Source organism: Mycteria americana, chromosome 1, assembly GCF_035582795.1.
Source record: "Mycteria americana isolate JAX WOST 10 ecotype Jacksonville Zoo and Gardens chromosome 1, USCA_MyAme_1.0, whole genome shotgun sequence".
In the NCBI taxonomy this organism is placed as follows: domain Eukaryota; kingdom Metazoa; phylum Chordata; class Aves; order Ciconiiformes; family Ciconiidae; genus Mycteria; species Mycteria americana.
In genome coordinates this window covers 218,346,162-218,361,721 of record NC_134365.1, presented here as the reverse complement: position 1 = coordinate 218,361,721, position 15,560 = coordinate 218,346,162, and the positions used below count along the sequence as shown (strand labels likewise).

At 42.3% G+C, this 15,560-nt stretch overlaps 1 protein-coding gene across 1 annotated transcript in view; it reads right to left on the bottom strand.

The window, feature by feature from the left end:
• Nucleotides 1–15,560, bottom strand: part of TENM4 (teneurin transmembrane protein 4) — a 355,432-nt gene that overhangs the window by 41,077 nt on the left and 298,795 nt on the right. The window contains exons 21-23 of the mRNA XM_075491203.1: nucleotides 13,562–13,794; nucleotides 4,526–4,680; nucleotides 68–945 (exon numbers count right to left, since the gene is read on the bottom strand). Coding sequence (XP_075347318.1) covers nucleotides 68–945; nucleotides 4,526–4,680; nucleotides 13,562–13,794 — 1,266 coding nt within the window. The remainder of the gene's footprint in view (nucleotides 1–67; nucleotides 946–4,525; nucleotides 4,681–13,561; nucleotides 13,795–15,560) is intronic.

The following is a 15,560-nucleotide window of genomic DNA, read 5'->3' as shown; positions in this document are numbered from 1 at the left end:
TATCAACCTTTCATGGTTCAGAGAACACAGAATGAAGTCAGCAGCACAATATTCGTAATATACTTACTCATAAAACGTTGTCCAACCATTTTCATTGCTTTTAGTGGCAAGAAGACCAGAGTTGCCGTGGTACGTCATCATGGCCACTTCATGCCCCTGTGTTGTTACACTCTTGAGTGCGCTGTTGGTACCAATTGTCACCCAGTAGACTTGGCCATCAGGCACTACCAGCCAGAGGGGCATCCCCGTGGAATCTCTTCGGATATTCACTAAGTTGCCATTATTGTCAGTGATCAGGGTTATATCTCCATCTCCAGAATAAGTAAAATTGTAAAGATAATCTCCAGTGGTAAGGCTCTGAGTATAAAGGTGCTTACCACTGGTGTCAAACAAGTAGAGTTCCTGGTCTATGGGTGAGGATAACTCATATAGATTTTGTGTGTTGAGGAATGGTTTGTTTTTCCGAATAAAGCGGATTCGGATATTTCCAAGATCAGCAACATACAGCTCCCCGTCTGCACACACCGCAAGGGAGGATGGCGCATTGAGTTTGGCATCCTTGGCATAGCCATCGTCCCCCGAGAAGCAGTCACAGTTAGCATCATTCTTGCAGTCACAGCTGCTTGGCGCTCCAGCAACGAGAGAAATCTCTCCATTGGTGGTGACCTGCCTGATGCGGTTGATCTTTTTCTCATCGGTCTCAGCAATATATAGGACCCCGTTATGTGAGACGGCCAGGGCGGTAGCAGACTCCAGGGTGGCGTGGATTGCCACCTTGCTAAGGAGAAAGTGATCCATGCCCGGCACCTGGCAATGCATGGGCCTTCCTGCCACGATGCGCACTTGGTGGTTCTCAGATATCTGTAACACAACGTTATTGTCGAGCACATACAGTGAATTATCCATCGGATTGACTGCCAGATCCGTGGGCCATTCTAGACGAACCTTAATGGTAAAACAACACAAGGAAATTATTATCGCAAGACCTTTTTACACTGCATGATAGCTGTAAATCAATCGCAGTGAGGATGTTTCAACATGGATTAAAGGGAGAAAGGGTAAAAGAAACACAACTAATTATTACTGCTTGGTGTGGTGGCCATAGAGGACCCAGCCCTGGTGTGAGTGAGGGGCCTTAGCTCTTGCTCTGCACCATGGCTTCTTTCTGCTCCTCCACCTCATCGTGAGGTGTCAGAGACCATGGGAAGGGGCATCAGTGCCCAGGGAACACAGGAACAAACAAGAAGACCCAAAGATTCAAGTGGAATTTCCCCTCTCCAAACCATCCTATGCTCTTTGAGTTGATGGAGCCTGGACCTGATAGCAGAGACCTGGGATTGGGAATTTTGTTGTGTGAAGTGCTATGAAATCAGTCAAACAAAACAATGATCCTTTTACTAAAGGATTTTTCAGACAAGTGGTCCAGCTCCTCTGGGTAAATGACAAGAAGGGATAGACACAAAACTGGCAGCTGTGTCAGCATGTGTATATGTCCAAGTTATAACCACCTATTTTCTGCTTGATGCTGCAAAAATGCAAAATAGCAATTCATAAGAAATTCAGGCAATTCAATTTGTAGAATAAAATACTTGCGTCGTCACAGTGGTTTTTACATTTTTTTGAGCATAATGGAGGAATGGGTTCAAGTAATAGTGACATATCACAGTTCTACACTGATAATCCATATACACAAACTGAAAAAAGTGACTGGTAACACCACAAGTGAGTGAGCACTAGAAGATCTCCATTTCTAGCTCTACTTCTGCAAGACACTGTCTTTTCAAGTGAGTCTACTCTTTCAGTTACCAAACCTAAGAAACCTCTGCCAACAGAATTCAGGGTCATTTATTTGTTTACAAAGGACTGTAAAATGAGCATTTAAAAAATTATTTTATTTTACTTCAGGTTTATGTAAAAAAAAAGTCTATGTTGTGCTGATGGGAACCAACCAATGCTTAAATGTTTTCCTAATGGTGCATCTTCCCCATAGTAGAGGTGTGAAGGGTGATTGGAAACGAACAACTGAAGAATGGTCTTGGTCCCTCCAGCCAGGCTTTTAAATAGATTTTCAACCAGTTCAAAAGAATAACTATTCTGGTTGTATACTCCCTTTCAGTCAACCAGGCAACTCTAAGATAGAGGAGATGGACTTGATATCTAGTGGTTAACTGAAAAGCTGGCCACTTTGTGCCATTCTCCCCTCACCCATGTGTTTTTTTCTCTGTACCCAACGGCATGATGTGCTGTGATGGAGAGCGCTGGGACCTGGGCACACTCAAGGCTGTGCAATTCCAGGATCTCCCTGTTTCTTTACTGCAAACCTTCTTCTCCCACTGTCCATCTCAGTTGCTGCTGCTTCTTATTTGTCTGAGGTGTCTAAGTTTGGGGGGGTACTTTGCATCTATAAGGTGGGAACCTTATTGGAAGGAAGAGGAGTAGATGCTAGCAAGCTCAAGTCCAGCAAACCATCTCTCACTGTGGTTTTATTTAAAACCAAGAACAAGAAGAAACCAGGTAAGATCTAGAGGCACACAGGAGAGTCATATTTTTAAAGCCTGTAGTTGAACATCTCTCGCACAGTCATGCTTTAGTTTTGATGCTTCTATTCATGTTTAAATCGCTTTTCAACTTTTTTTTTTTTTTTAAACAGCATCAGATGCAAGGTATTTAGCTCATTGTACCTTCTAATGGCTGGGCTTGTGAAGCTTATTTTCATGGCTAAGCAGTGTGCTGAGCTCTGCCTAGTCTGATTCTCTGTTTGCAAAATCTCCTTCCTTTTCTCAGATCCTGGCCTATTTTAACCCTTCCTGTAGTAAAACATTATAGCCTGTGGTTTTCTCTTTAATAATGCATGCCTCCATCCCTTCCAGTGGTCTTTAAGCTCTGCAGCTTTGAGTTAGCATCAAGAGCAGAGTTTATTCTGAACTGACAAGGGAATTTTCAATTTCTTAAAAACCATTCCTTGTCAACTTTGGCAGCTAAATATTTCATGTTCTCATGTCCCAGGGAGCCTCAGGGACCTGACAGAAAAGACCCTTCTAGCCACCGTAAATGATGAAAAGCTACTTCCCAAGCTGGGTTTTCTTTGCCTGGCTTGGGTTGTTTGTTTTTGGTTTTTTCTTAAATTAAACCTGTCTTTGGTGTGTCTGTCCAGAACAGTACCGGTTAATCTGTCCATCACAGTACAGGTTAATCTAAAAATCTTCTGTCATTTTATGAAGGGAAAGAAAGAGTCTTCAGCTGATGCATTTTACCTGATCTCAGAAGTGTTTAAATACGACATTGGTATACATATAAGCCATATAACCTGCAAGAAAATAATTTTTAAAGCCTAAATCCATAATGGTCTTGTGGTAACTGCCCCTGAAATTCAGATAAAGAAAGAAAAAACTATGCCTGTAAGATGAGAAACATACTACAAGGTGGCCAGCAAAATTTGCTTCTGTAAAAGGCATGAGAGCTTTTAAACTCATAATTTCAGCTTGTTCATAAATTGGGGACAGTGGGAACCAGCTACAAAGAAGCAAGAATAATCTTTTCAAATTAGAGGGAAAAACAACAAGAACAGATTCCATATGGGAGCACGGAAATTATCTAGGTAGTTACAAAAAGGAAACCCCATTGGCATCTATTGTGGCTGAATAACAGTACTTAGCCCTCCAGCTATGATCTATATTTTCATAGGAGAGGGCAAAATTCCTGTAGCCAGGCAAACAACAAGTGGCACAAAGGTTTCAAAGGACACTATCTTTAAACTGGCACAATTTGACAGGTTGGCCAGTGCTCCACAAAATCGAGTGCTGGGCTTAACAGATTTCTCTCCTGTACCATCCAGAAGTAAAGCAACCATCAAAGTGAGATTTCTTTCTCTCTCTCTCTTTTTTTTTTCCCCTCTCCACCTTTAAGCAGCAGGACTTAAAGGCCCAGCATGATGGTAGCTGCAACCAATTTGCAATCTGATGCAATTCAAGATTCTTGTTTTCCTGCTGTTGCTAATTTTGGCACCACAGCCTCCAATCACTGTTTCCTAGATGTTAATTTGATTCAGGTCTAAAATTGTGCTGGGCCAAATTAGGATGGGGGGAAGCAAAGAAAAAAATCCATGGTTAGCTAAGTTGTTATAACAGAGCATGGCATATAGCCCTACTAAAATGAGTATGGCTGCCTGGCCTTTTTAGTTTAAAGCAACTAGTTTCTTGAGAAATGAGCCTAATGAAACCTGCCTTCCCAGGAATCTGTGTGTCTCAGCTGATCGGGAGCTCTGAAGGAAGCCTCTTCTGTGGCTGGGACGTCTTTAAAATCTCTCTCCCCAGAGAGCTCTGAGTTAGGTCAGTTAGGTCTTCCCTTCAGTCTTTATAGGATCTTTCTTTTTGACCCAGTCATTTTCATACCACAATATATGTACAGATGTAATTCTCCTTGAGCCCTTACCTCTTTGTCAAACCTGGGGAGGCACACAGACATGCAGATAGGGTGAAGGCATAGGCTTCTATTCTGTAGAAACCCAACCAAAACATTGTCGTACCTGAGAAATGTCCATGACAGAGTCACAGCTGAGAGGCCGGGCAGATGTCAAATCATTGGAACCCAACACAGTTGAGATGATCCCATTCTGATCAATCCGCCTGATCATAGTACCATCCACAAAGTAAATCAGCCCAAACTTGTCCACAGTGATGCCTGGGGATGGAAAAAGCAAGACAGTCAGAAAGGAACGGCAACCTGACAATTATGAGATGAATGGAAGATGAGTCTGGTTTGATGCTCATACAAGAGTAAGACTGCTGGTTTGGCTGGGAGCAATATATTTTATGGCATTCAAAAGGGATGAGATGAGAGTTGGACATGCGGGAGTCCTGGTTATCAGGAGCTTTGAACTGGCACCATTCCACCGAAGGCACTTCCAACAGGCACATGATGCGATTTAGAAATCCCTGCTCGCTTCTGGAAAAGGGCATGGCATTCAGTGAACCGCTGAAAGGAAAAGGTTTTCTAATAACTACGTGTCTGGCATGTTCAGAAATGTGGTGTTATCGCTCATGGTATGAATATTAAGCCATGCACATGAAAATGTTACACTGGTGAATCTTTCAGAAATGGCGATGGGAAAAACTGCGAAAGATCCGTCAGGTCAGTCAAATTCCAGATAGATAAATGTTGAAGGGTTTTTCCTAGGATAATCCTACTGATCTATAATATTTCATCTGTTTCTGAACACTGTTTCGTTGTCCAAACCTCCTTTGCAGACATACTCCTGTCAGTGGATTTGAGGTTTGCCACCACCAGTTACAGACCGCTGATTCTTGTTTCCTCACCTGCAGGTATGCGCCATTTCACTTCCTCCTAAGCATCATTTCTCAAGTATTCGTTACGTTAGCACAACCTCCTTTAATCCTCTTTATCCCAGGCTAGCTATACTCTGCATCTTCCATCAGAGAATTTCACGGTGCTTCACACTTACTAATTAGACCTCATAGCGGTCTGTGAGTGTGATCATCTTAATTTTGCATATCGGGAAAATAACAGATAAAGCAATTTTCACAAGGTCACAGAGGAAGTCCATGACTAAGGCAGGAATAAGAAGTTAAGGGCCCCATTCACCTCTCTTTTATGCTAGTATAAATTAAAAATAACTCCACAGATACTAATAGAGTCATCCATCTCATCTACCCTATGGTGGCAGAATGCTGCTCAGCATAATATTTGAGTGTCTTCAAGACACTCAAAGAATGTAAAAGAACAGTAAAAGAATGCAGAAGCCTGTAACACCCTTTTCTGTGCAAGTGAAAATTCTGCTTGGAATATATGAATATATGAATAGTAGGATCTTCCTGTTTGGTTTCTTTTGCTAGCAGGGTGGCAATCACTTGGCAAAAAGCAGACATCTGTATTGTGCATCCAAGCAAGAATCTGGAGCTTTTCCAATCAGTGGAGAGAAATACCTACTTCTGGGGTGCAATTCATATCACCCTAAAGCAGATATCCATAAGAGATTATATGAATCCTTCTAGAAACACCTTTTCCTCCCCATTGACTATAAAAGGAGACTACAGCAAATATCTCCAAAGGAAACATTTATACTGTAGACAGATAAAGTTGGTGAGATGAATCCTCACTATAATGTTTTTTTGGCTGTCATTATGGTGACAGAAATGATGGAAAATCTGTTTCAGATAGAAAGCTCTGAGAATGTTTCTGAGAAGCGATCAGATCTTCTGTTTCTCCAAAAGGCTGTTTTACAGCCAGCTCCCCTTGTTTGAAACATTTACCCTCAGTCTTCATCCACTGTGAGCTATGCTGTGAAGTACAGATGCAGCAGTTCACAGATCAAAAATTTTAGACGTTCATGTAGCAGGGACTAATCCCCTGCCTGCTTTGGCAATTAAAATCATGGCCTTCAGCCAGCACTGTAACTATTGCATGGGCTGGAAGCCACAGAGGTGGATGATATGTGGAAAAACATATCATATTTGGTCATAGAGAAACCCACAGAAGATAACCTAGCCTGGAAGTAATGGCAAGAAAACCTCAGGACTAAGTAATTGTTTGAGAGAAAGAACAAACTTCTCCGTTGAGTTGAGGTAAAGGAACGGATTCAGAGAGAGTTGCAATCTGTTGATTCAAAGTCAGTCAGGAGTCAGGGAACTGATGTTTCAGATCACTGAGCTGAATGGGAGCTGTGTATTTTTGCTAGGAGGTAAAGTCAGCACTTTCCTTAGTTCTTTGCAGCATCTCCCTGTCTGAAGGGCATCATTTTGACCTGGATTGGATATTTGACCATCAGAACAGTGAGGTTTCAGAATAGCCTCTAGGGCACTGAGGAAAAAAATTACTTGCTGCCTTTAAGATGAAGTTCATTAATTTTGGAGGGGATTATATGGCAGGATTGCTGAGATAATGGATGACAGGACTAAATGACCCAAAAGGTTGCTTCTAGTCCTACATTCCAATACCTGTGTTTAATTCACGCCAAGATAGGACTGATCTTTGCAGGACCACGAAACAAGAACCTCGAAGAAGAGTGGCAGGTTCCCGTTGCACACCTGAATGCTACGGGAGAAGCCACAGCAGTGGTGGCCATTTATTCTCCCTATACAATATAAACACATCAGTTGCATCTTAGAACTTTGTCAAAAGCTGCAGAGGGATCTGGCGGTACAAGCATCGATATCTCGCTGGCATCCATGGCTTTCTGGGAGTTGTCTTCACCTGCCATGAGATCTGTCAGCACTGTGCCCCAGTTGCTGCCCTGTTCAATGAGTCACCCAGGATATTGGCACATGTCACCTGTCACTGGCGTCTGCTGTTGAAGGTTACTGCTCCTCTAATTATTTTGCCCACCGAATGGCAAGGTCTTCAATGTTTGTTGGTGTTTGCTTGACAACCAGGAATACAACTGAGCTCTTTAACAATATGGTAGATGTGCCTTTTCAGAAGAGGCATAATAGAAGGTTTAGTTGATCTTAATTGGCTTTTGTCAAACACAAGAGGCTCTTACCCATCCCTAGGTTCACAACAAGTATTTTTCAGGGCGCCTGTCCATTAGTCTGTGTGACAGGCCAAAAGCCAGTGAAGGGTGGCAGGCTGGATAATGTGATTTTAAATGAGGCAGAATTTTCTCTCTTAGCTAGTTCCATATGTATTGGATGGGACTTATCAGAACTGTGTGCTGACAGTTGCTCACAGTGTTCAATGCTGAGGTCTGATGGCTGCTCTGATTAATCAGTTACAGTAATAATAACCTGTATGTACTTTGGCTCTCAAGCCAGCTCTTATCAGTTGATAGAGCACAACTTTATTTTGCATTCCAGCTTAGACAAAGAGCTTGCACACTCAAATAAGTTAAAGTGGGATAGCAAAGTTACCACTTATCATCCTGCTCCAGGGCAATGGCATGTGCATGTGTTCTTATCACAGAGCACTTCTCTGCTTATCCCTCTTTCACGGAGACTAAGCAATCTCAATTGCCTTGCATTTCCTAGGATGTTCTGCAGGGTAACAGTTTTCAGTCTGTCAAAGCCCTAAATTCCCATTTGCACATGCCAAAGCCCTAAATTCCCATTTGCACGGGCCCCTCACATGGCAACTGCTGCAATCCCTTCCTGACTTAACTGATTGTCTTGGAATCAAATCTAATTACGGAGAGGAGCCCTGCTCTCCCACAGACAAGTGTCTTTGGATGGATGACTTCTGAGAAGAGGGAAAGAAGCATCTCATGGTTTCTTTGCAGCAGATTGTAGAGGTTAGATTGGACCTTTCCGTTTTTCCTTTCTGAAAACGGCACAGTTCCAATGCTGGGAGCTGGCTCCTGCAAATGGGCACAGAAATGGGTAATTCACATGTTACACATGTAAAGCCAAAGGCCTTGGCTTGCTTTGGCAGAAGGCTCCTCTCATGTTTCCATAGGAACATAAGGGAATTAAAGATTTTCAGCATACAGCTCAAAATTCAATCTCACAGTTACTGAGAGAAAACATCTGCTGCCACTACCGAGGTAGTGTTTCAGATCCAAACTTTAAGCTCTGAGATATGAAATACATACGTTATGAAATCATGCTGGCTCCTCTTGGATAGTCGGAGATCCCTTAAGAAACAAGGGCTTGTAGCACCACGTGCATCACACCAGTGAGTTGTGCTATAGAAAGTTGTGACACGATGACATTTGCTTGAAATGTCAGGACCTTGTAGTGTGAGGAGGTGACAGCACAACATCATGCTGCAAATAGCTACTGGGACATGGTGGGTTTGTTCTAGAAGATGAACTGCTAAAAGTGATTGCATTGCACATGTAGCTCTACTTAGGAAAAAAAAAAGGGGGGAAAAAACCCTTTTAAGTAAAAAAATAGGTGCTAAAGAAATCCAAATTTGGATCTTTCTTGTCTGGCTGGATGCTGATGACTGAGTGATAAAATGGCAGATGAAAATCGATGTCAATAAGTACAGAGGAATTCACAGGGGAAGGGGTAAGCCTAACTACCCATATGCAATGACAAGCTGTAAAATAGCTCACAGGAAAAAGATTTTGGAATTCCTGTGAAAAGTTTTCTGCAAAGATCAGCTTTGTGCTCTGCAGTGGTCAAGGAGGGAGCTAGAAGACAGGAATGCATTAGGAAAGGCACACAGAGAACAGAAAACACTGTTCTGGCCTCAAAAAGACCATGCTTTTTCATGCTGTGGCTGAAGAAATTGTGGAAATTATTAGCACAGGATGTCTGGAATGACAAAACTAGGTGTTCAGGGAGGTTTCTAGACCAACTGATGGTGGTATCTAAGCACAGGTCCAGGTGCAACCTCTTCAGAAAGTCCCCTAAATGTCGATGACTAGAATCTGGAGTGTTAGCAGGGAGAGGCCACTCTATCATTGCCCCTTTCCCTATGTGTCTTTTCTGGCTACAGTAAGAGACAAGATATTTTGTTCAGTCAGCCTCTGGTCTTCCCTAAAATGACCCTTACGTTATTATTTGACAATAAAAATGCTAACAGATTGTGGAGGATTGAGTTTCTTCTTTAATTCTGTTGAAGTCATGAACACTTAGTGAACAACTGAGATTTTGTTTACACATTCAGCAGGACACAGTGAAGGAAGCAATCTGTCCTCAAATTAATTACTTCATTTTGCATTGTTTTTGTGGTGCTAAATGAATGAGATGCCCCCTCCCCCTCCACGTCCCTTCTGAAGCCTTCTTCCTATTGTGTCAGACTTGTCACTGCAATCTCTCTTAATTGCAGGCTCCTTGGTAATTTCTCTGCCACAACATTTTCCTGAGGAGAACCACTGGTAAGTACTGAGATGAAAACAAATGCTCTGACAAGCTGGAGTTTTAATTTTTCTTTAGATTGCTTCTAGAAGAGGATCATTATTAGCAGATGATAATTAGAAAGTGGTAACACTTTAATTTGCAAGGATATATTGAAATTCATTAGCATCTGAAAGCTTTGCTGTTTTCTGTGGCAAATGAATTGGAAGTATCAGACTGGTTCCTAATAGCTATGATAAATACTCTGACCAAACAACTGCCACCACTATTGCATCTGTTGATCTACCTGTCCTGTATTTGTATAGCCTACCTTTATCAGAGAAGCCAAAGACAGGGGAAGGGTGAAATTCCTGGGGTAGGTTTTATCCCTCCTAATGTCTTGTCCAAGCTGACCATCTAAAGGGAGTTCCCTCTCCTTCAATGGAGAGAGACAAGAACCTCTGTCCAGAAGGTAATTCAGAGAAATGTATTGATAGGACAAGGGATAATGGTTTTGAACTGAAAGAAGGTAGATTTAGATTGGATATAAGGAAGATTTTTTTTGTGACAAGGGTAGTGAGACACTGGAACAGGTTGCCCAGAGAAGCTGTCGATGTCCCATTATTGGAGGTGTTCAAGATCAGGTTTTATGGGGCTTTGAGCAACCTGATCTAGTGAAAGATGTCCTGGCCCATGGCAGGGAGGTTGGACTAGATGGTTTTTGAAGGTCCCTTCCAACCCAAACCATCCTGTGATTCTATGATTCTATGAAATTATCCACTCTGAACTCATGAGAGATGAAGTGGGAACTGGAAGAAGTGATGAAAAATGTGGGGAAAAGGCTGCTGCTCAGAAAGTGGAGAACCATTCTGAATGGTGTTAGCTGGGGCGGGGACCTCTTCCTTCAGGGTATCATCTCCAGGAGGAGATCGGGACTCCCAGAACGTGGTTCATCCTACCTTGGACGCATGCACTGGCATAGAGCAAACCACCTTCAGGGCACCAGTTTCTTTCCACTGAGAAGAAAGCCAAAAAATCTACTTAGACCAGATGCTTGACTGGTCCAAAAGGCTAAAGGTAGATGCACAAGTATGTGCTGACACCTCACGACTGATTCTCCAGTCTTTATGAATTGCTGTTTTCACCTGGCAGGAGTGTATTCCCTCAGTATTTTCCAGCAAGCTGCAAACATCAGCTAATAGAAACATCATGAAAGTGGAGGCAAGACCTTGTTTCCTTACAATTTTTGTAAGGAAGATGTCCTTAAAATACATAAATCCTACGTTGCACAAAGTAATTATCTTCAGTCAAAAAATAGCTTTAGCCTTAAAAAGTAGAGTCCCGTGAAGAGTGGTGATTCTTGAAGAACTGAACTTTCCAAGTCCTTCCCTGGCCAGCTGATATCTCTACAGCTACAGAATCGTTTTCTAATTTCCTCTGACCATTCACTTATGAGTGTTTATTCCCCTGCCAAGACAGGGAAGCAAAGGGTAACCTGAGGACTACTGGTTACTTGTACAATAAATCATTTTTATTTTGAACTATTATGAAATACAATCACATGAAGGAAGAGCATTCGCTGGATTTTTCTGCTAGGACGAACCGCCATGAAGGTATAAACAATGCTGACATTACATTGTCAGTGTGAGTTTTCACTGTTAATCATTTATGGAGGTGAATGGGAAGTGAGTCACACCTGCCAAAGCTATTGTCTCAGCAGACTTTGCAAGCTCAGGCTAGAACCAGATCAGGGAACACTGTTTATGAACTTTCCATTGGCGGTGTGGGCTTTCTGGATTATTATTTTCTTGTTGCCATTTTGCTTCGTGTCATTTCTTCTTTCACCCTCAATTTACTTCTGTTTTGTGAAATTTCAGAGCTGTGAGGAATGAATGCATGCATTTTGCCCTTATATGATTGACGTGGAAGAACGGCCTCCTGAGAGCTTGAATTGCCAACAAGAAGGATTTCAGTGCTGAAAGCTTTGAACTGCAGAGCCCTGTTTCCCACAGCAAAGCAGAAACATAATTCATCTAAACCTTGCAACATCCACCCATGTAGGGAAATGAATAATATTTCTCTTATCTTGTACAAGGGAGAGCGGAGGTCCACCAAAAGTTGTGGGTTTGTTGTTTTTTTTTTTTTGCACTGGTTGAACATCAAAGTGGTATAGAAAATTGGATTGCAGATTTCTGGATTCCCTGATCTCATGACTCATCTGCTGGGCTGCCTGAATCTCTCTGCCCAAGTCATCTAATTTTTTTTCACTCAGCCCTCTCATTTCAGTAGGACAATTTCTACACTGCAACCTGACCACAGGTAGCTGTTCCCTTTCTATATCTGTGCCTCTGGCAATACTTTATCCCAATATAATGGTCACCTCATGGGAGTCTGGAGTGCTTGGAAACCATGCTGGGACCTGTGAATATTACGAGGGTAGCAGTTTGGCTTTCAGTGCTTTTTGGCAAAAAACAGGTCTCCCAAAGTATATTTTTCTGCATCCTGCCAGGAAACAACGAGCTGGCATGTAACAAAAAAAAATCACAAGAGCTGACACAAAAGGTCACTAAATCAGTTTGGGTTTCTTGGATTCAGTAACAATAATGTCATCTCTATGTCAAGAAAAATAACTTCCTGAGGAGTCTAGCCAAGAAGAGAAACAACAGCTCAGCTGTCTTCACCTTGCCTGCTCTTTGTGAAATAACTTGTTAAAGGATGCCTAGGTTTTGCTGAGAGGCTGTTTTACAAAGAGGTTGGGATAGGCTTGGAAATTGCCGTGGTGAGGAAGGAGGGATCTACCACTTCCAGATGCAAGGAGAAAGGAAACCTGCAGCACCTTGATGCCAAAGCCAAGAACCTATAAATAACTCCTCACAATCCTAAACAGCTGTGCAAGAAGATGCATAACAGGCAAAAATGGCACATTTCTAAAAGCATTCCTGCATGGGGATCCTTCTCTCCCCTCTTCACAAACACTGCAGAAGATGTGTACACCAACAGTATCTTCCACCTCATCCCTATACTCTCCGTGTGTTTTTTTCCGTGGACAGCTGAGAGGAGCGACATCCTCCATATGCAGAGCTTGTTACCTTGAGACTGCCAGACTGAAGTCTTGGCTACACACAGGACTGCATATGTTTGGCTAAACCTGTTTTGAACAATTTAGTTCACAGTCATGAAGGCTGTGTGATGCTTTTATTCTGATTTGACTGTGCTTTTATCACATTTAAGTAAGCTAATCAGGAGCCAGGTGAAGTCACACTGAATTAGACCATTCCCATATTGAAATTAGTAACTACCCCGCTATAGGATTTAAGCTGGATGCCATGATATGTAATGTCAATGTATAAACCTCAATTTACCTATCTCTGAGCTGTATGCTGGTTTTGTTGGCATTTTATATATACAGCAATGCTTATAGAGCTTTTTATTTTTTTAATGCCAAGAAAGCCTCAGTGAAGTGAATGTAAGTGAATCCAGTCCAGATGGGGAAGGAGCAAACACTGTTATTTGGTAAGGAGGAGTAGTGGCTAAGTGGGTATAAAACTGATGGGTGGATTTATTCTATTGCCCTTTGGACACGTGCCCATCACTACACCCCTCTGGTTTGGCACTCCTCCCAGCCACCTCAATAAGAAGAACCAGGACGGGCTGAGGGTGAGACATACCCACCCTTAGGATGTGTTTGTGGGTTGATTTGGGAAGGCCTGCCAAATCTAAGGGCAATTTCTGAATTGGAGAGAAGAGCAGTCTCCAGCATGACTAAACGAGCCCCTTTCAAAAAGACCCCTTTAAAAAAGCTTGTGGAGAAGAAGCAGTCTCACCCCTGGGATTTGTAAGGGTAGCATCAGTGCCTTTGCCTCCATCTCCGCAGCGGGTATCATCAAACGGGAGGCACTGATCCCCAGTTCCAGCCAAGACCTCTGAATTCTTCACAATGTCTTTCACTGACGTGGTTGACTTGATTTTATAGATACGTCGGCTGTTGGTGTCGGAGAGGTAGATGGAGCCGGTGATTGGATCTGTGGTCAAGTAATACTTATGAGCTGGGCTGTGGCTGAAAAACAAGGGTATGACGTTATTATTTTTTGGATGATTTGTTTCCTTAAGTCAACAGGCAACGCAAGCACTTTAGAGAATAAAAATGCACAGGGCAGACAGAGTGAGAAAGTGAAGCAGTGCCGTATTTGACAATGTTAGTACACGGTGTTACAGCTATATCTGTTCAGGATCCTGAGCTACATCTGTTACCAGTCACCGTGCCTGGGATGCTCTCTGGCATGGAGGGCAGCTACCAAAGGAAAGGGCTCGCTGGCCCAAGCCAAAATCATGCCAGGAACGACTATAGGTTGAGTTCCAATGCCTGGGATTGCTTAATTTACTTAATATAGACATAGTCCTGAGACTGGTGTTAGTGCAGTGCCAGAAAGTGAAGGGAAAGTGTAGTATGCTAGGTGCAGAAAACAAAGCAACAAAATAAAATAAAATCTGCCCTCCCAAGAAAGACCCCAGGACAAAAATCCAAAAGCAGACTCCCAAGTATAAAGCACTTGAAGATATAGTCTTGAAGATCGTTGCATCAGGGCTTATCTGGTGCTCTTGCTGACTCCAGCAAAGACCCTAGAGTCCTATCCTGCCCTCGTGGATATTAGGGGGAGTCCTGCCACTGAATTCAGCTGGACTTCAATGAAGAGAGAAACAAAATGGTCCTTGAAGTGCCACATTTTGCCCTACGTAAAACTTGAACTAGGAGGGGGACTGAGGAACCCGAATGTCAGTCCCCTGCTAAACCCCGTTCACTCACTGCTTCCTCGAAAACTAGAAAGGGTGGCTGAGAAAATGGGATGAGCAGACAGAAGGATAATGTTTTTAGCTCCATGACGACACCACTAAATGAGCTCAAGACTGAAGAAATGAATAAACTAGCAACCACTTTATGGAAAGCATTCGATGGGATTGGCCAGAAAAAACAACCAGATTAGTTTAGACACAATTTAAAAAATTGTCTTTCAAGGATTCTACCTATAGATTAATATAGATATTATTAACTTCTTTTATTAAAATTAAGTGTTTACTGCTAGTGCATATTGAGCTTCATCTCTTCTAAGCCTGAAACGAACAGATTAAACCTGTAACACCTGCTGCCTGAACACAGGTCTCATTCCTTCTAAGAAAGGCTAAGTAGTAATTAGAACAAGTAGCAAAAAGTCTCTACTTTTCTCCAGAACACGTTCAAGCTGTCCAAACTCATCAGGTCCCAAGAATTCATAATAAACGTATAGGCCATAGTTCACAATTTTGCACTTAGTGGAATTGTTCCAGGAGAAGCTGGTTAGAAACCTGAGTGTCGATCACAGTTGACTCTATCCCTCATAATAAGAAATTTCCTCTCTCCTTCAACCTTTATGTTAGGAAAATTAACCCCTCTTCAGACACATAAAAACTACTGAATTATTCTCTGCTTAAAAAAGCTGTAAATTGGTTCTTCATTCAAATTACTTAATACTTTGGGAAAAAAAAGTGTCTTTCTGATATATTCTGGAATATCCCTTGTGATTTATCCTATTAAAGTCTGAACAGATTTCATCTCCACAAATGACACTGATTCTTGCTAAATAAAATGCTCTGACCTTCAAGACAGCTCCAGCCCGACAGTTCAGTCTCCATCTGTATTCCTTTCCAATGACAGCAGGCTGGTAGGGTATTATTTCATTTACCTGCATGTCACTCACACTAAGCAAGTGGCTTCAACCCTGGTGGAAGAAGTTCCCTGTGGGAATCCATCATCCATTTTGATCAGGGCCTTGTATTTTCTGCTGACTG